The sequence below is a fragment of the Dermacentor andersoni genome, chromosome 3, assembly GCF_023375885.2.
Source record: "Dermacentor andersoni chromosome 3, qqDerAnde1_hic_scaffold, whole genome shotgun sequence".
NCBI lineage: Eukaryota > Metazoa > Arthropoda > Arachnida > Ixodida > Ixodidae > Dermacentor > Dermacentor andersoni.
Window position 1 is genome coordinate 47,865,268 of NC_092816.1, and position 25,911 is coordinate 47,891,178.

Below are 25,911 nucleotides of genomic sequence, written 5' to 3' on the forward strand. Positions count from 1 at the left end.
AAATTGGGTCATCAGATATACCAATATCGCGCGAAGCTAAAAGTCTTGGCATCGTTCTTGAACACATCACTTGAACAATTCCCAAGCAAATGAAACATTATATAAACTTCTAAAAACTGTAGGGGTTTGTGCAAATATCGCCACATCCTGCCTCAGAATATAAAATTGTTAATTTACAAATACCTGTTTTTGTCGAAATTATCGTACTGCTATTTAGTGTGGGGCCCCCACGACAACACAAACCAACACTCAGAAACAACATCAACTTCAAAAGAAAGCCCTTCGCAACATCGTTAATGCTGCATACGACACACACACGTAACCGATCTTTAAGGCCCTAAATCTATTACCAGTAAATGAGCTTTACCCTATAACGTTAAATAAACGCTATAAATTATAAGTGAAAAATAACAATTAATTTCTTACTGAATTGTCCGGACTACGCCGGCTTGAGCATGCCCGTACATTGAGAATGCGTGAGCTTTGGAAGGTGCCTAGAACACGTACAAAGTACGGCACTCAGATGTTAAAATACCAGATACCTGTGCTGCTTAATAATCCAGAGTTCCAAATATAACACAATGCCACACCTAATTGTCTTATTTGCTTTGTTGTGACGTTCTATTTATCGGTGCTTTTTGCTTTTTGCTTTCGCAATAGGATGTGTAATCTCACGCAGTATTCATGTACTCATGTGACCCTGTCGTGTGTTCAAGCGTATTTCTTTCTTATTTTATTATTTGTTTCTACACAATGATTTGTTGTTATGCTTCTTTTACTAGTATTTATGACAATAGCAGCTGATTTAAGACCGTAAAAGATATATATACACCTGACTTCTGTACACTGTTCGGTTTATTTATGTTGGCGTGCTGTATTTGTTATGCCCCTTGATTGCGAGTATTCGGGGGTGCAGACCTCGTCAAGCCTGATGAATGGCTTTTTGTCTGTACCCACCAAGTGTCTCTGATACTGAATTGATTGATTGATTGATTGATTGATTGATTGATTGATTGATTGATTGATTGATTGATTGATTGATTGATTGATTGATTGATTGATTGATTGATTGATTGATTGATTGATTGAAAGGTGGTCACATGGGACGGTGACGTCGAGGCGCTTTGGCACTGGCCACGGCTCTGCTCCCGGTTGCCTGCTAAAATGCGCGTCTGCTCAATGCGCCCTGCGTTGCGCGGCCCGAGATATCAGCGAGACGGACAGCGCCGGAACGCCGTGATGCTCCCACGTGACAAGCTTCCGCGTCGTGGCGTCACGACACATGCGCCTCCTGTTGGAAAACGATACCGAAACTATAGGCCCGTTGTCACAAGGAAGCTCTTATGCTCTGTAATTGTCTCGCAAGGGCAAATTCCGTGCCCATGGTGTGACGCTGATGAACATTTTAGCGAATACGGTCGGCAAATGACAAATATCGCTTACGAACGAAAACATTTGTGAATTAGGGCCCTGATTCGCACAAAATCGGGTATACTAATCTATTTAGAGTTCTCTGAGACAGGCACGTACCCAAGGGGGGGCCCGGGGGGGCCCGGGCCCCCCCCGAAATCAAGTGGCATACCCCCCCCCCCTCCCCACCCACGCCATCACTCCTCAAACATTCCTAAAACGCCGCCAGATCAATGTTGAGACTTGGCAGCTGTTCATCGGTCGGCATTATGCTGCCTTTTTCACTCCTTTTAGATGGCGGTAGTTATCGGCATCTCTTGTAATGTGAAAGACGGTTTTCTCATAGATTCCGCACCCGCGCGATTAACTCGAGATGCGTTCAGTTGTCACCATCTATTCAACCGTCACGCGCATAGCTGTTGCTTTTGCTAGTTCAACCTTCTTTGTTTATAGGCTGATCCTGGGACCAGGAGAGGGATGCGGCTGTTACTCAGCTGGTCTGTACTCTCATGGAACGAATTGCGGCCGAAGAAAACGCCAGTTCCGTTTAACTTATCCCTTTGCTTCATTATTTCCTCGAGTTACGGCTCGCCGCGACGCTGGCAGATACGCCGGAAGCACTGCCCGGAACCGTACACACGTGATATGGGTTAGATAAGGTGGGAAATAAAATAATGTGAAAGAGCGTCCATCATGAAACCCTGCAATAACCCTTAAACCCATAAGCAAGATGACTGTCGCCCGTTACCCCGTCTGTTTTTCCCTAATTGTGTAGCACTTTTCGTGCAAAATTGACAACTGGAAACAAAAATCGCAAGGAGTTGAGAAATTAAGCGATCTACTAAGGGAGAGAGCCAAGGCAACAACCAAACTGCGAGCAAAAGCGAATAATAAAAAAGTTAACCGTTGTTTATGAGAATATTTATGGATCAACATCTTTTTATTTAAAAAGGAAATAGAGAAAACGCCGCCGGAAGTAGAGAACAATTGCTTGTTTTGAATGACGCTTCTACAGTTATCGGTCGAACCGCCTCACGTAGCCGCTTCTTGCTGTGCTTATGTGGGTGCTTTTCTAACCTTTCGCGGTGAGCGCAGTATGTTTGGAATCGCAGAGTCCTGCGCTCTACGCGGTTGTATGGGACTGGCGGCCGCACAGCGTTACGCAATTCGCGGAACTGTCAAAACTGATCAACAAGGCGAAAATAACTGATATTCGAAACTATAACATGAGAAAGACTGAAGAAGCCGTAAAAAATGAACGCAGCCTGAAATCAGTAAAAAAGAAACCTGGCATAGGACAAACCATGATGTATGCACTAAAAGATAAGAAGGATAATATCATCAGAAATCTCGACGATATAGTGAAAGCAGCGGAAAAATTCTAAGCTGACCTGTATACACTACCCAGAGGAGTCACGATACCTCACTTAGACACATTAATGAACAGGATACAGAAACTCTCCTATACCTAGCGATGAGGTCAGAAGGGCCCTGCAAGACATGAAACGACGAAGAGCGGGAGGAGAAGGTGGAATAACAGTCGATTTAATCAAAGATGGAGGATACATAATGCTTGGAAAACTGGCGGCTCTTTATACGAAGTGTCTATCGACTGCAAGGGTCCCAGAAAACTGGAAGAATGCAGACATTCTATTAATCTACAAAAAAGGAGACATTAAAGAATTGAAAAATTATGGGACCATTAGCTTGCTCCCAGTATTATATAAAATATTTACCAAAATAAGCTCCAATAGAATAAGGGCAACACTGGATTTTGTCAACCAAGGGAACAGGCTGGCTTCAGGAAGAGATACTTTACAATGGATCACATCCATGTCATCAATCAGGTTGTCGCGAAATCTGCAGAGTACAATAAGCCTCTCTATGTGGCTTATATAGATTACGAAAAGGCATTTAATTCAGTAGAGATACCCGCAATCGTAGGGGCACTACGTAATCAAGGAGTACAGAACGCTTACGTAAAAAGCTTGGAAAATATTGCTACATGCGTGTGGTATTTGTTTGTTTGAACGAGGCGCGTAGGCGCCATCACTCCAGAAAAGAGGAGGAAGAACGAACTGGGCTCGCGCTGTGAATCTAACCGGTCAGCGCTGCAACCGTTGTTGCAAATATAATCTGTAAATAGTTTCTCGTCTTACTGACTCGTCCTTCGCGTAAGAATATCTACAGAGGTTCTACAGCTACCTTAATTCTACACAAGAAAAGCAGGGAGATACCTTTGGAGAAAGGGGTCAGACAGGGAGACACAATTTCTCCAAAGCTATTCACTGCGTGCTTAGAATTCAAGCTATTAAACTAGGAAGGCTTAGGAGTGAAGATCGATGGCAAATATCTCAGCAACCTTCGGTTTGCCGATGGCATTGTTCTATTCAACAACAGTGCAGACGAGTTACAACAAATGATTGGCGACCTCAACAAAGAGAGTGTAAGAGTGGGGTTGAATATTAATATGCAGAAGATTAAGATAATGATAAATAGCCGGGCAAAGGAACAAGAGATCAGGATCGCCAATCGGCCACTAGAGACTGTGAAGGAGTACGTTTAATTACCTAGGTCAATTAATCACAGGGAACCCTGCTCATGAGAAGGAAATTCACAGAAGAATAGAAATAGGTTGGATCGCATACGGCAGACATTGCGAGCTGTTGACTGGAAGCTTACCATTATCATTGAAAAGGGAGGTGTACAATCAGTGCATTTTGCCAGTGCTGACTAATGGGACAGCGACTTCAGAGCAAGTTAAGGACCGCGCAAAGAGCGATCGAACGAAGATTGCTAGGTATAACGTTGAGAGAGAAAGAGAGCGGTTTGGATCAGAGAGCGAACGGGTATAGACGATATTCTAATTGACATCTAGAGGAAAAAATGTAGCTGGGCAGGTCATGTAATGCGCCGGTTAGATAACCGTTGGACCATTAGGGTTACAGAATGGGTACCAAGAGAAGGGAAACGCAATCGAGGACGACAAAACACTAGGTGGAGCGATGAAATTAGGAAATTCGCGGGCGCTAGTTGGAATCGGTTGGCACAGGACAGGGGTAATTGGAGATCGCAGGGAGAGGCCTTCGTCCTGCAGTGTACAAAGAACAGGCTGATGATGATGATGATGGGGATGATGATGATGATGATTATTATTATTATTATGATGGAGGTGGTGGGCCCCCCCCGAAAAAAAATCCTGGGTACGTGCCTGCTCTGAGATATGCTAGTATCTTTCTCAGGGCTTCGAGTTGTAGGACCTTCATTTAGAGTTAAGCTGGGGGAAAAAATCGGAGATGTCGTATTAGTGCTCCTTTAAACGCATTACTGGAGGTCTACAAATAGGATAAAATCGTTTGTTCACACAGCCACGGGAACCGGCAGACTTCGCTCATAATACTACACGTCCAGCACCCCGATCGGCTGGTACAGCTGCTCTGACGAATAGCTTTGGCGTGCTGAGGACGTCTTGTGAATCGCTTGGTTTTATCGATGACGATCACGCAGGCGGAGCACAGCTAGGACCAATGATGAAGCGCGATAAGTGAAAGAATGGACTCATTACTTCACCCCGGCGCTGGGCTCGCATTCACTAATAGCTAGAATTATTTCATAAGAGGACATTCCAGCCAGTCCTTGCGCTGGACATGTTATTCGCCATTGGCGACATTGGCTTACCTGGACATGACATGCTTACACGTAAGATGATTATTTCTCCACACTCTAAAACATCATTCGACAGAGCCCATACTGAAACGCTACCCATTAAAGCCTGGTTAAGTAAGAAATGCATTTTTGTAACTTCGTATAACTGTCGTCTCTGTGATGTACCGGAAACTTAAAGAACACTGCTTTATTAGCTGCAAGTACGCCATCTCATGTTGGGACGTTCTCCAAAGTAATCTTAAAAAGGAGCTTGACGTAAATCTTCTTACCATATCTCATTCTACACAAATGTGAAGATGTTGCGCCTTTCGACGTGCTTCTACTTATGGGGCTGGACAGTTTATGGAAAATTCGCATGTTAGATCGGAATGCAGAACCAACTGTATCTTTGCAGTCGCATTTCGTTCAGATCATTTCCTACCACAGGGAACCTCTACTGAACGCCTGCTGGCCCTCGGGATTCACAATAACTACGAGGAGCTACGGGCAGCGACGCTCATATCTCAACGGGAGCGGCTTAGCTTAACCTCCTTTGGCAGAAAATTACTTTGCCGCGTGGGTTACCCTACTCGTCCACAGTATGCGAGAGAAGAACACGAATCTCTGCCGAGAGTCCTTCGTGAAAGGATCATAGTAGCCCCAATCCCTAAGAACATGAGTCCGAAATACCACCGGGGACGTAGAAGTGCTCGAGCTCGAAAGTTAATGCAGCAATTCGGTGGAAACCCGGATACAGTCTACAGAGATGTCGCTCGATGTGGTGCTTACAAATACGCCCTCGCAGTGGTAGGAGCGGTCGCAAATCAAGGGCTTGTGACTTGCGCCACGGCTAGAGTTGCATCTGCGAATACCGCAGAAGCTTCAGCCATCGCGCTAGCTATTAAAACTAAGGACGCTCTGGGACAATCGTCGATAACTCTTACAGATTCCCAAGTCGCATGTAGACTATTCCTCACCGGGAGGCTACCACACAGCACCACTCACCTATTAGGATCCAACCTAACGCAGAAACACATGATCATCTGGTGCCCAGGTCACGCAGGACTCGAGGGCAATGAGAGAGCGGACGGCGCAGCTCGTGCTTTTGTCAACCGAGCGGCCGACCACTCTGACGAAAACCCCTTTTTACCACGAGACATCCTTGAGCACCAGCGGCGCGAGCGAAGAAAGTACAGTCCACCACACCCTGACCTATCCAGGCAGGACTCTTATGACTGGCGCCGAATACAGACGCACACATTTCCAAACCTTTATTAGAAAAATGCCATTCACCCAAAGCTGTACAGCGTTCGCTGTCCTTGGTGCGGAGGCCGGCCAACTCTCGCCCACATTACGTGGGACTGCCAGAACAGGCCACCCAAAATTAATACACCAAAAATAGCCGGCAAACTTTCCGGAAGGGAGCAGTGGGAGACTTGGCTCGCCAGCGAGGATCGGGAGATGCAACTAGCGCTCCTCGACCAAGCACGGCGGACCGCTCAAGCCAGTGGGGCCCTGGACTAGCGGCTCCACCCACTCGCTTTCTGCATTTTCTTTTTCTTTCTTTTAAATAAACGTTTTGATATATATATATATATATATATATATATCACAGCAGAAAGACTTTTAAGATCAAAGAGATTTACAACCGGACTGGTACCCTTTGTTTATGAAATGCATCATTTTGCCTCCTTTGTTCTACTTTATTCTTTAGATTTGTCATGTTGCTCTTCCTTTCCTCTTTCTTTCCCTCCTTACTATCTTCCATTTCCGTGTTGCTGTCACCTCCTTTCTGAAGAGTAGGCAGGCTTTGTGCCCCTTCCGGTGGCAGTTGCCAGCCTGCTCCTCACTTTCCCTTTCCTGTTAATTGTATATATGTGTCCAAAAGAAATAACAATAATAATAGAGAAACGCTTACAGTAATATTTGTAATTAGAAGTATTTGTTTTATGGTTGTAGACGGGACTATGGCTCTCTTGGCCGCTATGTATATAACTTATGCACGTATGTTTTATATCTGCAACAAATACAACGAATGAGGCAACAATCGTACGCACGTTTCTCTCGTTCCAAAACCAGCCACCTCATTGAAATACTCGGCGCGTTCACCCCGTGCCACTTTGTCGTCTTCTTTGATGCGCCGCGTTAGACTGACTGCAGTACCTCCGGGACCGGCCCACATTGCCCAGTGCATTCCTCGTAGCAGCTTATACGCTTATAGCCGATCAGTTGTGCATCTTCTTTAAGGATGAGCCATAAGTCTACAGCCTTTGTCAAAGGTTTCGTGGCTTACTCGCGCCTCCTACCGGGCATTTCATGAAGCCGCGTACTGCATACCGTGTGCAACTTTCGTTACGATGACAAGGCCGAAAAAAATCTCTTAGGAATACTCCGTTTCACTCTCCCCCTCTTATGAGCGCCATGCATGCTGCAGTGGCCCTGTCGACAGATCTCACTCGCAGAAAGGCTTGGAAACTTCTGACAAAGACTTACCCGCCTATATGTGCCCTCTCACTTCGCGACTTCCTCGCTATAAGGACCGCCTTTGGTTCCACATTTTATTTATTTCTGGGCGTACTGCGAGGTACACTTCCGAGTACCGCGGGCGCTTACAAATACTATCAGGTATTCGAAAAAAAAAAAATTATGGGGTTTTACGTGCCAAAACCACTTTCTGATTATGAGGCACGCCGTAGTGGAGGACTCCGGAAATTTTGACCACCTGCGGTTCTTTAACGCGCACCTAAATCTAAGTACGCGGGTGTTTTCGCATTTCGAGGTATTTGAAACCACAATGCAATCGTCAAGTGTCTGCGGAAACGTCAGTGAGATCTCGTGCTGCGGAGCCGGTAACACAAGTTCTCCAGGTGGGTTCGCAGGAACTCGGAAATGTCTCGGTGCACAAGTCGCGTCGGCGTTGTCTCCCCAACATAAAAAAAAACAAAACAAAACAAATGAGGAATTTCTGCCACGTACAAAGTATGGTGGTCACCTGAAACCGCGCTCTATGGGAAGGACTAGAAAATTTGGGACGGGGGGAGGAGGGGGAATGGGAAAGACTAAGTAAATTTTGACCGCCTGTAGGGCTTCTTAACGTGCACCTAAATCTCACTGTTCAAGCCTCTTTCTTTGCATTCCGGGTTTTCTTTTTTTTGTATTCGACCCTCGACATATTGACAACCACTGAACCACAGCGGTGGATATATATCAACATAAAACAACAACAAACGGAGGCAACGCGTCGCTTGTACTCACCGTTCGCCTAGCCAACGAAGGTTGCGAAGGGAAGCGACCCCGTCAGTCAAGTCGCTCGCCGGGCGCTCTTAAAGCTCGTCCTCCATCCCCCGTCAACCGTCGCACAAAACGCGCGCCTTCGAGCGTCGCAAAGCGCCGGCGCCGTCGCAACAGACTCACGTGACAGGACACGCACGAGAGTCCCGCACTGTTGTTGGATGCGCTGCGAAACGTGACGCGTCCAGAGACTCGGAAGAGAAAAAAGAACGAACAAGAAAAAGTGTCAAGCACGCCTCGCCGTGCGAGGCCGTCCGGCGCGCAACCGCGTGCTTACACCAATCCACCGCTCGCAAAAGGAGCGCTGGCGCGCGCCCTGTCACCGCTGGGGCCGTCGGCCGCCAACTGACTCCTTTCCTCCGTGCGATCGGCCGGGTCGAAAGCCCCGACCACGCGCGCGCGCGCCACGCGCCTCGTGCGCGGCTCGGAAGATGACGGCCTCCGAGATCGGAGAGGTGGCGCGCGGGGTTTTCTTCGAACTCCAAGCAAGCTCGCCGGCGCTGCGTCGAAAGTCCCGGAGGCCGTGATTCCGGAGGAAGAGGAGGTTGGGCGCTGGCGCCGCTGTAGCTTTTCGCCGCGACCTACGCGCCTTGTTTTCGCAACTGAAAAGTACGCGCGAACGAGCTCCTCCGGTGCACCAGAGCTTGAGTAAGTAGAGAGAGCTTAATGAAACGCGAAGACACAATTGCGAAAGAAACAAGAATAAGAGGAACCGACGGGTTCGTTCTTCTTTCTTTTTTTAGTTACAGCCATACGAAGGAAAGCGCAAGATAACTTTTGTAGAATACTATGTTGGGTTAGTTATGGCGCATAATTACGTGTATACGACGAGTGTGCTTTGGACTGCCGGGCACTGCTGCTCAAGCCAAAACCAAAGGCTTTGGCAAGCCCATATTCGTGTATACGAGCAATGGTCAAGAATAAATCATTATTATTATTTATTATTATTTATTTATTATTATTATTATTTCATAATTCTGTGAGCCTTTCTCAGGCTCTGACAGGAGTGGAATGTACAATAGGTGGTACAACAGGTTTGGTGTTCGGAACATGAATGAAAAGATCCATAACTTATATAAATAATAGAATCAAAAAGTGTGCAGAGCTGTAGAACCATACAATTCATGACTCATAATCAAGAAGGCTATGGCTACAACACATTTACGAAAGCATTTTCAAAGAAAGATTCAACATTCGCAACAAAAACATCAATTGACACATCATTCACAATATGGCGGGGCAGGCTATTCCATAGTTCTATGGATCGAGGAAAAAAAAGAAAATTTGAATAAATTACAGCAAATGGCCGTTATTATTATTTATCGGCGCCGTGAACCCACAGTAATTATTCTTATTATATTATTAATATTATATTATTATTATTAATATCGGCGCCGTGAACCCACAGTATGCGGCTCTGTGCATGCACGAAACACGAATTATCTGCGCGGAAGCGAAGGAAGGACGCAGCATGCGTTTTCGAACGAGTTTCACGAAATGTAATCACATGTTCACGAATATCACGAAAACGTCTCACTTTTAAATGCTGCAAATTTGCGTTCAGATAAATTTAATGGTGAGCTGAGTAGAGCATTTACGCGTTTCACATGGCATTTCACAGAAGCGAGGATATGAAAGCTAGCTTTTTATTTTTAACTATATTTCACTTATCCGCATTTAGTGTCAAACCAAACAGAGTGTCGCGATCGAGCAAGTTGATCAGAACACAACTCGCCCGCTGTTCGTCGTCTCAGCTTCACGAAGACGGAAAGCAAATAGAAATAACAGCGGTCAAGTTAAGATAACCCTTCCGTGCACTTCAAGCGTTGGGATATTCGTGCCCAAGTTTACCAGCAGCTTTACGGGCACAACAAGGTCGCGCGACCGTACACTGTGAACTACGACCTTCACAGCACGAATCCCCGCACGGTTCGAACTTCGCGGTGGCAACGCACGGTGGCTCATGCTGTGTTCAAAGTAGACGAAGAAAATTACCACGGCAAACTGTTGAAGTGACCTGTGTAAATAAATGTTTAAACCTAAGCCAAGACTTTGCTTATCGTGACTGCTGCTGCATTTGGGGAATAGGCATTATATGCTCAAACATTAAAAAATATATATATTTTAATGAAGTAAGGAAAGGTTTACGTTTCCGATGGTTGGCTCATTCTTCGCTTTCCCCGCACAACAAACAGCCCGATGTTTCAAACACTATATGCAACAAGCGCGTTCGCACTTCTCTTCCGGCCAGCGCATAGCATACCCCTCTTTCAGGTATGCTTTTGAGGTATGCTATAGGGTCGCTGAGGCATAACACGCCACTTTCCATTTGACCAAAGACACAGGAAGGAAACGAGCGAATAGCAGTCAGCACTAAAACACTATCGTGTCGTCGTGCTTGTCACTGCACCCTCCCCCCCTTTTTTTAACCTCTTCGCGCCATTCTTCTCTCGATGATGATGATGAAAACGTTTTATTTAAAGGAAAAAAAAGGAGAGGGGAGTTAGGAGAAGGGTGGTCGGATTCTTATTCCGGAATTCCGTTGGCTAAGGCCGCCGCCCTAGCTCTTTCCACGAGGGCTCGCTGGTCCTTGAGGGTTGAGCTGGACAGGGCTGCCTCCCATCCTTCCCACGTTGGCTGTTTTATAGCTTCTAAGGCACTATTAGCCTGGCAGGCCCATACCATATGGTACAAATCTGCTTTCTGCCCGCAGAATTTACACTCGGCCGAAAAAGATTGTGGCTCAATAGCACGTATACCTTGACTGGGTTATTAAATGATAGGGTTTGTAACCTTCGTAAATGACATTCTTCTGATTTGTTTAATCCCTTAGTTGGGCCCGGGTATTTTCGTCGCGATAAGCGCAAGTGTTGTAATACGTCTGCATAAGTTATCGAGAAACATCGAACCTTTGCCTTCGTCCTCGTGACATGCCAACTTCGACGCCTCGTCGACCGCCGTTTGCATGCCGTAAAATATTTTCCACGCTTCAAAGTGAATGGCGGTGTAAATCGGCCCATAAGTGGCACGCTAACACACACAAAAAGAAAGGTGTAAGAGCGTGAATTATCGACGTATTTACACCTTTATTCGCTTTTAAAGGTGTAATATATTACGGTGTGGGGCCGGCGCTGTGCGTAAAGCATTGCGTGACATAACATAATACGCCATATAAGCATCGCGCGACATTAAAGCTGTGACCTTTGCGGATCATAAAACGCAACCATTTTACGAGATTACGCGTTACATAGAACGACAATAAAGGCGATATACACGCTTCGCGCTTGGTTTTATAGGATTCAGTTAACGGCTTCGAGAAAGCGTCGCTTCACATTACCGCATAATCCAACGTGTGCGTTGGATCAGCGTGATCTTTTTTTTTTTATACAGATGCTTTGCGAGAGCTACAGGCAAGGCGGCGGCGTAAACACCGACCGGTATGGCATATCGAATTCAGATGAACGCGAAACTAAACCAATTTTAAAGTATGTGCGGCATAAAGCCCAAATGCAGAAATTAGGGCTGCGTGGATCACGGGATGCACGGGGACAGAATGAACGAACGAAGATATACTATACGTACCCGCCGTGGTTGCTCAGTGGCTATGGTGTTGGGCTGCTGAGCACGAGGTCGCGGGATCGAATCCCGGCCACGGCGGCTGCATTTCGATGGGGGCGAAATGCGAAAACACCCGTGTGCTTAGATTTAGGGGCATGTTAAAGAACCCCAGGGGGTCGAAATTTCCGGAGTCACCCGCTACGGCGTGCCTCATAATCAGAAAGTGGTTTTGGCACGAAAAAACCCCATAATTTTTTACTATACGTACGGCTCGTACACATATAGGGCACGTTTTCCGCGCGCTCTTTTTGATCCAGGCCGCGTGCGCCAATCCTTGACAGAGCGCGGCTATAAAGAGGCTCGAATTAGCCCGAAACGTACGCTTTCCCGGAGCTCAGAAAGACGGGGCGGCACTCTATTAGGAGAGAAGCGTACAGTCGTTGGCTTACACGTGCGCGATAAGGTTGAGCCTGCGTCCTGCCCGCGGACCTCTGCGGGCAACAACGATGTTAGGGACCAGTGCTTCCCCCGGCGAGCAATATAACGGCTCGTCGTCCCCAATTTAACGACACCACTTACAGCACCCGGGAGGAAGTGCACACACACACACACACACACACACACACACACACACACACACACACACACACACACACACACATATATATATATATATATAGAGAGAGAGAGAAAGAGATCCAGAAAAAGAAAAGCAAGTGTTACTTCTGCGCAATATGGTGTCCCGTTTCCCGGCCGCGACCATGGTCACGAGGTCGGACGGCGGTCCAACAAGGGCTTACTGGAGATCGTTTGTATATTAACTGCAGTCGGAGGAAACCGTAACGGTTTCTTTTCCCCTAGCACCGTTCGCGGGTCCTCGCCGCCGGCTTCCCGCCACATGAACGAAGCAGTACCGAGAAAGGTTTTTTTTTTTTTTTTTTTTTTCGTAAACAATTACTATTGGAAAACCTCGTTGCGGGAGTTATGTGCACGGCGTGCATTTAGTGAGCATCCTTTGCAGTCTACGGCGACGCATTATTTTTTTTTTTTCGACTCAAGTTTTTTTTTTTTCTTTTTTCAGCGATTTAGTCGGAGACGGTTAGTTAAGAGAAGCCTTTCTTCGGCTCTTCGCCCCACTTTGCCTTGGACGGTTGTTCGGCAGAGTAAGTCGGTTCGACCAACCCTATATACTGTTAGACAAGGGCAGTCAGAAGAGATGGCGCGCTTGCCCGGTCCTGGCAACCAGTGCACGACACAAACGGCTGCGACAGGGACATCAGCGGCGACAACTACAAATAAGAACGGCATAGCAACGGCACATTAAATCGCAAAACCCGCACGCGGGGTGAAAGACTCGCGTCGCACGGTGATTGCAACGCGAACGGGAAGACGCGCCGACAACTCAAACGCGATCGAATATAAGCACGCCCCCCCCCCCCCCCCCTTCCCCCCCCCCCTCCCCAGCGGAAGTTTTGTCAGTGACGCCTCCGAATCGCATCTGCGGGGCCGATATATGGGCCGTGACTTGCGAGGTATAGACGCCAAACCACGCGAACCGTGGAATTTGCCCCCGTACGAGTGAGAGAGAGCTTGACGAGGAAAGAGCGCTAACTCGGGTTAAAGAAAGGGAGAGAAGAAAAACTAACGAAAATTTTTAAAAAATAAACAAAAATGGCAGGAGCGAAACGGGAAATAAGACGACTGGCAAAACGGCCTTGCGTCTTTGGTCGCACGGCGCCGCGGCGACGACAAATGAGAAATTCCGGGCTCGTCGTCTCCCACGCCCTTGCGCGAACCGCGCCAAACGCGGGAAAGAACGCCGGCGGCTGCACCCTTTTACATTGTTTAGTTTATTTTCTGTCCATTTTTTTGACGCGTTTATTGCGTTCGCTTATTTCGTTATCTTTTAATTTCTCGCTGAAGACACGCGCTCTGCATGCAGGCGTGCGAGTATGTGTGCGCGGAAGTCTGACGGAAAACCGGAAAAGACAAAAAAAAAAAAAAATAATACACGAGAACTTTGCGTCGAAATGAGGGAGTTCACCAACCGGTTGCGCAGGCCTGCGCAGTGCGCACATATGTTTCCGTCTGGGATAGTTACGTGCAGCACGTTAGGTTGGCCGAAGGTTTCAAAATGCGCGCTCTATATCTTTACTGCGCGCAATTACGTTGCACCGCCGCGGGGATGGTCCCCGAGACCTTTGCTTTTTCCCGGCCTCACGTGGAAACAGCATCACCGGAGAGTGTTTCTACAAAACCGCCTTGAAGAAAGAAAGACAGAAAGAAAAAAAAGAAAGAAAGAGAAAAAGAAAGAAATCATTGGGCGGGAACGAACACGCATAAGGAAAAGGGCGAAAAGGTCAACCATGAAAGGGCAGGCATATTTTTCTTGGCAGCTTAACACCGGCGTAAGATATGTGGCGAAGGGTTGAAAAAAAAAACAAGAAAATTTATGTGAAACACGTAGTAAAATACAGAGCGGGTGACGGTTCGAATGCAAGCACCTGTTCGTGCACCGCTCAACCAATATGATAAACGTTCAAGAAGATGAAGCGAAATATTCGCGCGGATAAATGCGTGCACGCGGACGCGATGCTGCGGTGCGTCAGGCAGCTTGAGCGGCGGAAAAGAAAAAAAATAAAGCTGCACGAAGAGGCGAAATGAACGTGCAGCGGTCTGCATACGCTTGCTTCTCTTTTCCGGTGGACCACAGCATATTCGGCTTAAGCCTGCAGCAGTTAACTGCACGGAACTAGCGAGACAGCATTCGGCGTACCGCGTGTGGGCAGGTTTGATGCGTGCCGAACTGTAGTCGGGTTGCACGGAAGCAGACCCTCCTGTGGCTACATACGAGTGAACCCTTAATCTCGTACGCGGGGCGACTTTATAAGGTGGAATAAAAAAGATTGACTAAAAGAAAGTTCGCTTGTATTTACGGCGGTGTAGGGGACATAAATTTAAGGGAAAAGGAACGCAATCAAGTGCATGCCTCAGAGAAAGTGGACGGTGATAGCCGAAGCCCCCCCCGCCCCCCCCCCCTATGTTCATGTATATGCTTTACGTGTGGGCGGACGGGTACTCACTCACTCACTCACTCACTCACTCACTCACTCACTCACTCACTCACTCACTCACTCACTCACTCACTCACTCACTCACTCACTCACTCACTCACTCGATGCAGACGTACGTATGGAGGCTTCCTAAGGTGTGTATGAATGATTTCTTCGTTCACTTGCATTTGCACACAATCTCTGATGTCTTTCGTTATTGCGTTCTTTTCTTTTTGTGGCTTAGCACGCTGTTTCTCACGCGAAGCGCATCTTCGTTTAGTAACGCAGTAAGGTTAATTTATTTATACTGATCAAATTATTCTATATTTAATGTCTCCTTAACGTGAGCGTATGCTTTTACTCAGCATGTGCTCATGTTAAGCAAGAAAAAAAAAGAACGCCACCTCGAGAGTCCCACAAGAAGTTCCCATGACGTCCTATATTTTTCACGGAGCCAATTAATTCTCGGCGACACAGTTATTTGTTTACTAATAAACAAAAAATGCATCGCATTCGGCCGCAAGCGAACAGAGTACCTGGAAACTGTCAGCCCCCTTTCTCGCCCTAAGAACGCACAAAATTCGCAACAATATTCCGAAGCTTGTGACGTCACAATGACATGTTCAGCGCCTTTCTGGCGCGCTTTATAAAGAAGGAGCGCTTGACCTTTGTTGCTTCAGCTAACAATCAACATTCGTCCGACAAACACAACGCAAACAAACGTTGTTATGTGAGAGCACTGCAACAGCCTAATCTGAATTAGCGCTCCTGACATCTTATTAAGCGTTTACTTCTCCGATGAAACATCTTATGCTCCTCTTCGCACTCGTCACGTTCATGACACGTGTTCGTCGCTGCCATCGTTGTACTCGCAGGAGGTGCGACAGACGTTCACTTTCTCGCGTGACCACAGCTAGTCAACTCTTCGCGCCAATATCTCGTTACCTACGCTATTGTCAATAACAACAATAAAACGATCCTATCACTCCTCCTTAACGTTCTTGTAGGAGAAACTGCACAACGTGTTATACGTCAGCCGGCACTGAGCCCGAAGCCCAATGTCGGGAGCCCATAACAGCTATCCCTTAAGGAAGGAACACGACGGAATCGCCTCCCTTCCAAAGGCGTACGACGCAAACACAATACTACCGAAGAAAACCGAACCCGCATACGTATAGAACGAAAGAAGCGCGGACCAGAGCACGCCGCTATATTTCGGGAATCAACTTGTCCCGGCGCGACTCGTAGCGCCTTCCACTATAGCGAGGCGCGGCGTCGAATTAAAAGGCGTCACACAACCCCCCCCCCCCCCCCCCCGCGGCGATGCGCTGCCGTCATTTCCGGACGCCACGCGGCTCTTGCTCCGGGACGCGCAGGCTTCACTGCACGACTGCGGGCGGTCAATTGCCCCGCGCTCCGCGGGGCAGTTGCGTGCACCGTCACGGAGACTGTTAGCGCGCCGAGACGCGTGCGCGACGCAGCCGTCCCAACACGGACGATCTTACGACTGCGGCAACTTCGGTGCAAGCCGAACGATGCACGCGTGGTCCCCCGAAAGAAAGAAGCAGCATTTGATGTACGGCGTAGTGACGAGCAAGACAGAGAAGCGCACGGAAGCAAAACGTTGCGCTTGCGTTTCCGACATGCGCGTATACTGAAACAAGAGGTATGACGGAGCGTGTGTAAGAGAAGAGAAATTTTGTGCACGGTCAAAATGAGTAGAAAACAAAGGGAAAACATTGAGAGATGGTATAGCGACCTCCTCGTCATCATCACCACCTTCTTCTTCATCATTTCCTTCTTCTGCTTCTTCTTCTGCTTTTGAGTATGCAAATATATTTAGCGACGAGCAGATCTATAGGTGGGCGGATGAGATTAAGAAGTTTGCAGGGACAACATGGCCACAATTAGTACATGACCAGGGTAGTTGGAGAAGTATGGGAGGGGCCTATACCCTGCAGTGGGCGTAACCAAGCTGCTGCTGCTGCTGATGATGATTATTATTATTATGATGATGATGATGATGATGATGATGATGATGTCGAAAACACACAGTTATCTACAACAAAGTGAACTGGAGGCTGAAATAAATCAAACTTTTTTGTTAGATCCTGTAGGAAAAGGGGAATGTTACAGGCCTTGTACTTACATCCCCCACGACTGAACTACCGGAAGCTCCTATCTCATATTTTTATCAACAGTTCACAATTGCAGAAGGGCAGCGGATTGGGCGAGTTGGTGTTGCATGGTAACTATAAAATTCAAACAGCGCTAGACGACAGGACCAGAATGGTCCTGTCGTCTGGTCCTGTCGTCTAGCGCTGTTTGAATTTTATAGTTCACAATTATCGGCACATGCGGACTTCTTTCTTGCAATGCAGGCTTATCTAGTTTATCGGCCTCAAAAAAAAAAAAAAAAAATGACGGTCACTGATGCACGTTTCGTGTTTTCTTACCAGCTATAGCATAGCATGGATGAATGCGCGCACTCAAGCATCAGCCTCTGGGTCTAGTCTGTTTATGCGTCATAAGAATAGGGTTAATGGAGCCGCTTAGCATGCGCAACGAACACTAGCGCGTTTATCACGCGTGTTTCAGAAACAGCGTTCAGTGGACCTCTGTATTCAGCAAACTCAGGACTGCTGCCGCCCTTCGCTAGCGTGCAACGCATGCTGCGTGACGTTTTCAAAAGCCACGTTTTCACTGCTGATCTTTCGATAGTCAAGTATGATGACTACGTGCCCATTGTACCGCTCCATATATATATATATATATATATATATATATATAATGTTATTCTGTTGGAAGCGCCGCTTCGTTCTCGTTCATCGTTTCGTCTTCTAGTGCTTGTGTATATCCATGTAGCTGTACTTCGGTATAGCTGGTGAACGGGGTGGTAAAGGTTGCATTACATTCAAATTGCGATCTGAGCGTGCGGCGCAGAAACATTGCATGAGACTACACGTTGCGTAAGCTGACATCAAAGACAATTACGCATAGAATCTATAGTTGCATAACATTTCATTAACCAGTTAACGAAAGCTTCGCTTCACAAAGACTCCAACATGTGCATAGAATTAGTATTTATCTGTAATTAATTATTTAATTAATAATTATATTATTTATTTATTTATTTATTTATTTATTTATTTATTTATTTATTTACTGCTGATACCGTTCGGAAAGTCGTTCGAGCTCGGGAAGTACTGCACCGAACTAGTGCGCTCGTAACGCGGGCGCATTGCAGGCAAGCTGCAGCTCCGGCAGGCGGAATAGAGCGAGTCGGGGGGAACTTGCTCGGCGGCCGGGAGCCCCCTTTAAGCTGAAAACCCTTTCTGATTCTCGCCGTTTCCATTTCCTGATTCGGCAACCCAACCATCGCGACGACTTTCACCCGCTCTTTTGTTCAACCGATCGCGTTGTTCGCTCGACCGTCGGACGCTTCGTATCATTGTTCGGGACGCGTCACCACAGGCTATGCGCTGTGTCAGGGTTCCGGCTACACCCAGCCGCGCAGAGGCGCCGCTGGGTGCGGGGGCGCGTGAATTTAATGCGAAAGAACGGCACCGCGACAATGGGTGTCGGCGAAGGAAAACTGAAAACAAACGAACGAGAAATTACAGGGACACCGAAAATTCGCACGACATATGCGGGGAAGCTGGGCGAAGCGATGCACGTGTAAAGTCGGCCCGACAATGAAGACCCACCGAAAAGAAAGCTGCCACGTTCTTGATTATTTATTTTTTCTTACGTTTTTCGAAAGTTTGTCAACACATTATATTGCCACAACCTTGTGAAGAAAAAAAAAGAAAGAAAGAAGGGAGCAAGAAAGAAACAGGAAGAGATGTTTGATCGTCAGCCTCTAGCTGTGAAAAGATTGAAGGGACACTACCCTAACAAAAATTATACGTTACATTTCAACTGCGTCTCAACAAGACGCTTTTAAAGGATATAAAAAATAAAAAGGAACAAGGTCGAATTCGCATTTGGTACGAGTGATAACCTAAATAGGCATCTACGTTAAATCTACTCGGATTAGTCAAGCATCTAAATGTTTCTCTTGTTTTATGTCATGACACCACTTGACTTTATTAGCGGAAGGGGTGACTGTTCAGGCCGAGATATCTTGTTTATTTTTGTTTTTCATCGGTACGGATGGAACACGTCGTATTCTACTAAGGCAAATATTAGACTTAGAGATTATAAGAGTACTTTTATGGCAGAACAGCTGCCTAAGCAGGAAAAAATACATTGAAATCCGTGACGTCACACAAACGTAGCGGCGTTATGCCTCGGCACGAAAATTTACAGAAAAGGCGAAAGTGTGCACCTGCCTCTTCCAGTAATCAACCACTTGCCGATAAATTAACGAAAATGTATTTCGAAAGAACATACGATCACTGAAAACTGTACTTCAGCGTTTCCTGAAGATGTTCACACGGAGCCATGTAGTACTGCATTCGATGATTTTTTTGCAGAAATGAACTATTTCGAAAACTATTTTTCGTTTTCTTTTTCTTTCCTTTTTTTTTTTTTTTTGTGCGTGCGAATGAGGCGAGAAACTGAATATGCGCCTGGAGAGTATATTTCGCTGCATTGCAGCGCTGCAATGCAGCGCTGCATTGGCTGCGCTGTCACGACGTGGACATAGCCGGGGCCCGCCATTGCACGGCAGTTGCGTCTGGGGTTGCAACTTGACCGACAACCACCGTCACGAGGCGGTTTACGGTTGCGTCTAGCTTTGCACAACGACGACCTTCAGTCGCGCTGCGTGGACAGAACGACACCGCGCCGTCTGTTCGGCTGTGCGCGAAAACAAAAGAAGGGAATGCATTGCGCTGAAGAGGAGACGGCCCCTAGGCTTGCACAGGAATCGTGGGGGCGCGCGTGCTTCTTTCGGGCAGTTGCGAGACTGCGCGTACGCGGTATGACAGTCGAGCGCCTCTACAGCGAATGCCTCTATACAACGAAATAACGCGCGTAACGAAGGATTAATTCTGTCCCGGTTCCACTGTGAGCTGTGCGGTGCGCGCGACATTTACAACGAAGTAATCGTAACGAACGCTTTCGGAGGCCCCAACCTCTTCGTTATAACGGCGTTCGACTGAAGCTCCTTATCCTCGCCTGCTAAGACACGTTGTTATTTGCCTATATTAAAGCGAACGGCTTACTTTGGCTCTTTCACCCGTTTTCGTTGTGCACGGGTCGGACTTTAGCGACCGATACAACGGCGCCGATGCTAAGCGCGCGCGCTCTCACGCAGCCGTGTTTCGAAACCCGACGCCTACGACGTGTTTCCGGCTCCGGAAATCGCTTCCGCCGCACTCAACCGGCAAAAGCATGGCCTTTGAGATCTGAATATTAAACCCAGAGGGCGCCACCCTATAGGGCGTTGGGTTTGGTCACCGTCCATTATAGCTCTTTGAGACGCACGCTCTGTCGCGCGAGAGCTTCGGGGTGTCTTTGAGGGTTTAAGTGGCCGCAGCGTACGGCACTCAGAGAAGCACAGTCCTCCTCTTTTCTCACCACCCTCTCCCCCTGTGGCGGCTGCGGGAGAGGAGGATGGCAGTCCCACTCCACCGCCGCCGTTTGCGCGGCTGGAGACAACACGTGTGTGACGAACCGGCTTATATGTATGGCTTCAAGTGGGCCGGTTTCAGGCTCTGTTCACCCCGGGACTACGGAATGAGGCAACAAACGCTGCATAAATATCTCCAGTGCAACAAATGCACCTCTTTAATAGCATTATGCCACCCTGCTTGGTCTACGGACTGCAATATGTTCTACATAAAATGAGAATAAGTAAGATCATTCCTTTTATGAAGAGAACGGCTTTCTATAGAAGTACATACAACTATTTCGCTTGCATATGACAGTCATCGTCGATGGGTTCTGCACAATTTCCTTGCTACAGCGTGAGAGCTTGTCCGTCCACCCTCTCCGTGACTCCGTCGTCGAGTCATCGTCGTCGTCGTTATTGTGACGTCCTCAGGCCACTTCCTCATCCTAGAGCCTGACCCTCTCCACATTGCTAAGAAAAACAAACTGCTATTCAGTAGGGGTCGAAATCACGACCCTGCTGCTGCCACGTGGAGTTTGGAATCGGACGCAGTGACCAGCAGCTATGTTGTTATTTTCGTTCGAGGCAATGATTATAATGTGAAAACTAGTGCACTTACAGGGACTGTACGCAGCGTTGCGAGCCACATGGTCCTAACCAACGACGGGGAAATGACCAACTCATACAGAGAAGATTAACATCACACAAACCAACCGTCTATCGCACTAAAAACTAGAATGGAGAAGCTAAACACCAAATCGATGCTGTTCCTCCCGCCATGTCATCTCTCAATATACATCGGGTTACCAGGACACGAAGTACTTGCAAGAGCCCGTAAAATGTCCAGCTTCTACTTCCACAGACATTCTTTTACAAGTTAGATAGGGAAAACTTGCCAGACAGGACATGGCTTCGGAAAACAAGATAAATTCGTTTCGTATATTGACTGTCGCCTTTGTAACGTGCCTGCAACTATTGAACACTGCTTTGTTAACTGAGCAGCAAGCAGGTACTTATTCGATTTCAAATCTCACGGTATCCAATATCTTGTTGCACCGGGTTATGACCGTGCCAATTTATACGTTCTTAATCATTTTGCTGCGTATAGACCGTGGGAAACCCGTAGGCAAGAGACCCAAACGAAGAAACTGCAATAGATGCCTTACAAGTGCACTTCAGCCAGACGATAACGCTCATAAAGGACGTTCATGACCAAAATGATCGTCGGCAGGATTGGTAATCCACTTTCGACATAGGCATAAGCACCGCACCAACGCGCGCGGTTTTGTGATTTGCGCGAGGTTTTGTGCGCCAACCATTATCTGAGCGTTAGGGCGCACTATCTCGGAGGCGACGGCCGGGCACGCAATGACGCTACAGCGCGCGAGGACGGCATTGTGTGCGTCTCAAAGAAGCGTTTTTGGGGAATACTGCGGTGCCCGAAGTGAGAGCCCGCTGATGTCGCAGTAAATGATTTCAGAAGCGGAGAATTCGCTGAAGTCTACCGTTCCTCTCTTTCTTTCCTTTTTTCTATTTGTTATGGGAGCCGAACCCATACCTGCATTTCGCCTCCGACCAGCCGTAAGTTACCTTTTCGACCACTTTCATTTTTTTTTCTCTTTTTCTTATTACGCCTACACTTCAACTCGACATAATTAATTTTCCGCTATATGCTTCTCTCCGTCCCCATTGTCTCTGTTATGCAGTGGCTGTCAGCGAGGCGAAAGCCACGGTCAGGAAGTTCATGCCCTCGTTTTGCCGAGCCTTGCGGGCAAACTTTGTAATTTCTCAGATAAAATTAAACTAAATGAAAGTCATATGGTTTTAACTACCAAAACATTGACCTCCTTGTGTACGCTTGTGCATCTCGCTTACATATAGTAGAAAGAAAAAGAAGCGGGCTAGCGGTTTTCTTCTGAAAGGGACATCCCAACCACCCGCTTAAAGGGAAGCAAAAAAAAAAAGAATAAAGATGATGAATGAGACAAAAAAGGAAAAAGAAGAGGAAGGCACACAGCAACAGTAAGCACTGCGGGCTTCGGGCAGAGTTCAACAATTATACGTTTCGGAAAATGAATTCATAGAGCTGCGTTCGAGCAAAAACAAAAAACAAAAACGTTGTCGGCAACTTCTTCAGCAGCAGCACAGAGTGACTAATTTGTCGAGAGTTGGACATTCTAAGAGCAAGTGCTCGTAAAGCGTTCCACTACACCCAAAACCCACACCAAATCGTACATGTAACAACTTGCCTGAACCGCCGCATTTGATTGTCCCCCGTACGAGGTGCGCCGATCCATATTACTTTGGTCGGTTACTTTCCTTTCTTTTTCGTTTTTTTTTCATTCCTTTATTATTTTTTCAAAGATAAACGTGATTCCGTCATGCGCAGTCCTGGTGAAGAAGGCAGTGATATTTTCATGATGGAAGAACAGCGCAAGAAAGACAAGAAGAGAAACGGACGCTGGATAAAACAGCGCAACATAGAGAGAGAGAGAGAGAGAGAGAGAGAGAAATGAGCAAGGAGAGAAAAGGCAGGGAGGTCCACCCAGACGAGCGCCGAGTATGCTTCCTTACACTGGGGGTAAGGAAAAGGGGAATGGAAAGAGGAAGGTAGTGAGCACGGCGTGTACGTGAGAGCGCGCACGAAAGCGTTATAAGCTGGTGTTCCCGTATATGCTAGAATATATAGGGACACTACTATAAGCGGGCTCTCAGGCCGGTGCACTTCAAGTACTGTACTTGTGCACGAATCGCTTTTCGTGTCAAAAGAGCGCAAGGAGGGAGGAGGAAGAGGAGGAGGAAGGAACGAAGGAAGGAAGTAAGGAAGGAAGGAAGAAAGAAGGTCGCGATATTAACCAGACATGCCTCTGGTTGGCTATCCCACACTGGTTGGCTATCCCACACTGTGGGACGGGAAAGGGGAAATAGAAAGAGGAGATCAAGAGGAGGTTAGGGGGGAATGGATAGATGTGGCGAGTTCGCGCACGCGCGCGGAGGGCCTCACCAAGTCAGATGCGTTCACAGGGGGCCAAGAGCGCAAGAAAGACAAGAAAAACAATGGACGTCACATGAGGCGCCGTGTCAGGTCCAACGCGATTGTGACGTCCATTTCTTTTCTTTTATACACAGTCCCCGTCTTTCCTGAGCCCTTCATCCGTCACACTGCAACTGTACCAATCCGCCTAACCTGCCGCCCTTGTCAGTCTACCCCGCACCTCCACCAGAATGTTACGTGTGGAAAGACACAGATGAAAGAGGCTATATACAGGCTATTTACACTGGAGCCATCAGACCGCCAGGCCGACACTCGCTCGCGCCAAGGGCACGGACCCACTTCGTCGTCGTTCTCGCGGCGGCTCGTCTCTTGAGCATCGCTCGACGATATCGTAATAATATCTTACAAGTCACAATTTGTTACAGAGCAGAGAACAAAACAGTTTTCCTTGGCAAAGCCGACGGACAAGCAGGTGGCGGGGAATTGTTATTTTTTTTTTAAATCGTCGGCCTTACAGCTTGTCGCAGGCACACTGCCGTTATTACATAAGGTCTATGGTACCCAACAACTCGTACGACGCGACATCTAACACGCACACTGCGCTTATTATGGTCAAATGCAGCACCCAAGAGGTATATAACGCAGTATCACCGTATAACTGTTACTGGGACAACTTGTTCAACAGGACGCGAAATGATTGTTTACTTAATTAAAAATATACGTTATAATTTTTGATCCAGTGGTTTTTCTTCACATCATTTCGCGTCCATCCTTAGACGCCGTCTGTTGGGGTCTCTATACGACTGCAGGTAACGGCCATGCTTGAATACCGACACAAATTATCGAAAAGCCCGAGACAAGTGTAAGAAAAAGAAAAGAAAGAAGACCACGCAGCCAGAACAAAAAAATAAATAAAAAATCAACGATTTGGGGAAAGATCGCGGCAGTCGCATCTGCCTCACTCACCCTCATGCGGAACAGCTGAGCCTCCATGAGCTCGGGCTTGACCCAGACGTCGTTGTCCGAGACGTCGAAGCTTCCCACGTACTGAAAGAGAGAGAGAGAAAAGAGAGAGCTAAATTAAAACAAAGCGCGATTTTCCGAATTCCCGAATTTGAATTTCGACAAGATACAGTGAGCGCAAAGGGGAAAACATTTCTACGAAGAGAAAATTTCTGTTAGAAACCATCGATGACAGGGTTGTAGCTTCAAGTTGGTTGGAATTTCCTTTGAGCAGCGGCTTCAGCACGCAACTTTCACCGTCCGACCTGCCCTCCCCTCCCCTATGAAATCACCCTCATCACCGCATGCCTCCTCTCGGGAGTTTGCTGAACTGGGCTGGTTGGTGCGCGTCTTGAAGGGAATCGGAACAGCGCGAAAGCCTGGGCGAGGTGAACACGACAGACACAACGCGGACTAATAACCAGAGTTTACTGACATCAACTGCAATGTGTAGGAGAGAGAACGTGCGCAGAGATCACAAAAACATCAATTCATCACCGGCCACTGTTTTCAGAAAAGCACGCTATCACACGCATTTGATAACTAGCGAATTTCGCAGCAATGTCAGCAATTTCGCAGACACAAAAGGCACGCCAAAACATGAATCACCAAATTTGGTATATAAGAAAAAATCGCTTGTTTCACGGGCACGTTGCTCTTTGTAGTATCCTAGGAACGTAGTTTTCTAGAATTGGTTTAAAAACGCCTATGTTTTTTTTTTTTTTTTACACTGTTCTGCCAAATGACTGGCATTCGAGTGTTTCTTTATCATCTCTGCAGAGATTCTTCTTCCGGTAGAATGCAGTTGACATGCAATAAACGATGGCTGTTAGCGTAAGCACTGCATATATAAGTCGTCTTTACTCCCTGCCGCCTTTTGCGCCGTTCGATTGCCTTCTATACCTCCTGTCACCTCTTCACAAACCTCTCACCAAATCCCCTATAAAGATCCTTCACATTGGATAGGCCCAGCTTGCTACTATATACACTGCCTCCGGGATCGGCCCACTTTGGTCGGTGAGAGACCGACCGAACAGACGCGTCAGAGCCCGCACAAGAAAGTTGCACCCTTAAGAGTGCTTTCCAGTGTCTATAACCTACCGCCTTACATCCATAAACAAGAGTGCTTGAGCGAACTAATACACCAATATAAAAGGGCGCCATTTTTTTTTTTTTTTTGAAATTGCGTCCATTCTCCCAGTGGGTTATTTGTCGAAATGAACGCCACGTTTTCTTTTTACAGCGACGGCTTTTATTCGAACACCCTTCCAGCACGCTGAAATTCATTGAAAGGGTGTATACTAAGTATGTTCTACTAAGGAGCACACCCATTCTCGAAACTTTCAATACAGCTAAGGATGCGAAAAATGGTCTTTCAACATTAAATACACCCTGGG

General features: G+C 47.1%; 1 protein-coding gene across 1 annotated transcript in view; it reads right to left on the minus strand.

The window, feature by feature from the left end:
- Positions 1–25,911, minus strand: part of LOC126548573 (uncharacterized) — a 243,978-nt gene that overhangs the window by 165,547 nt on the left and 52,520 nt on the right. Inside the window, exon 2 of the mRNA XM_050196812.3 lies at positions 24,479–24,559. Coding sequence (XP_050052769.1) covers positions 24,479–24,559 — 81 coding nt within the window. The remainder of the gene's footprint in view (positions 1–24,478; positions 24,560–25,911) is intronic.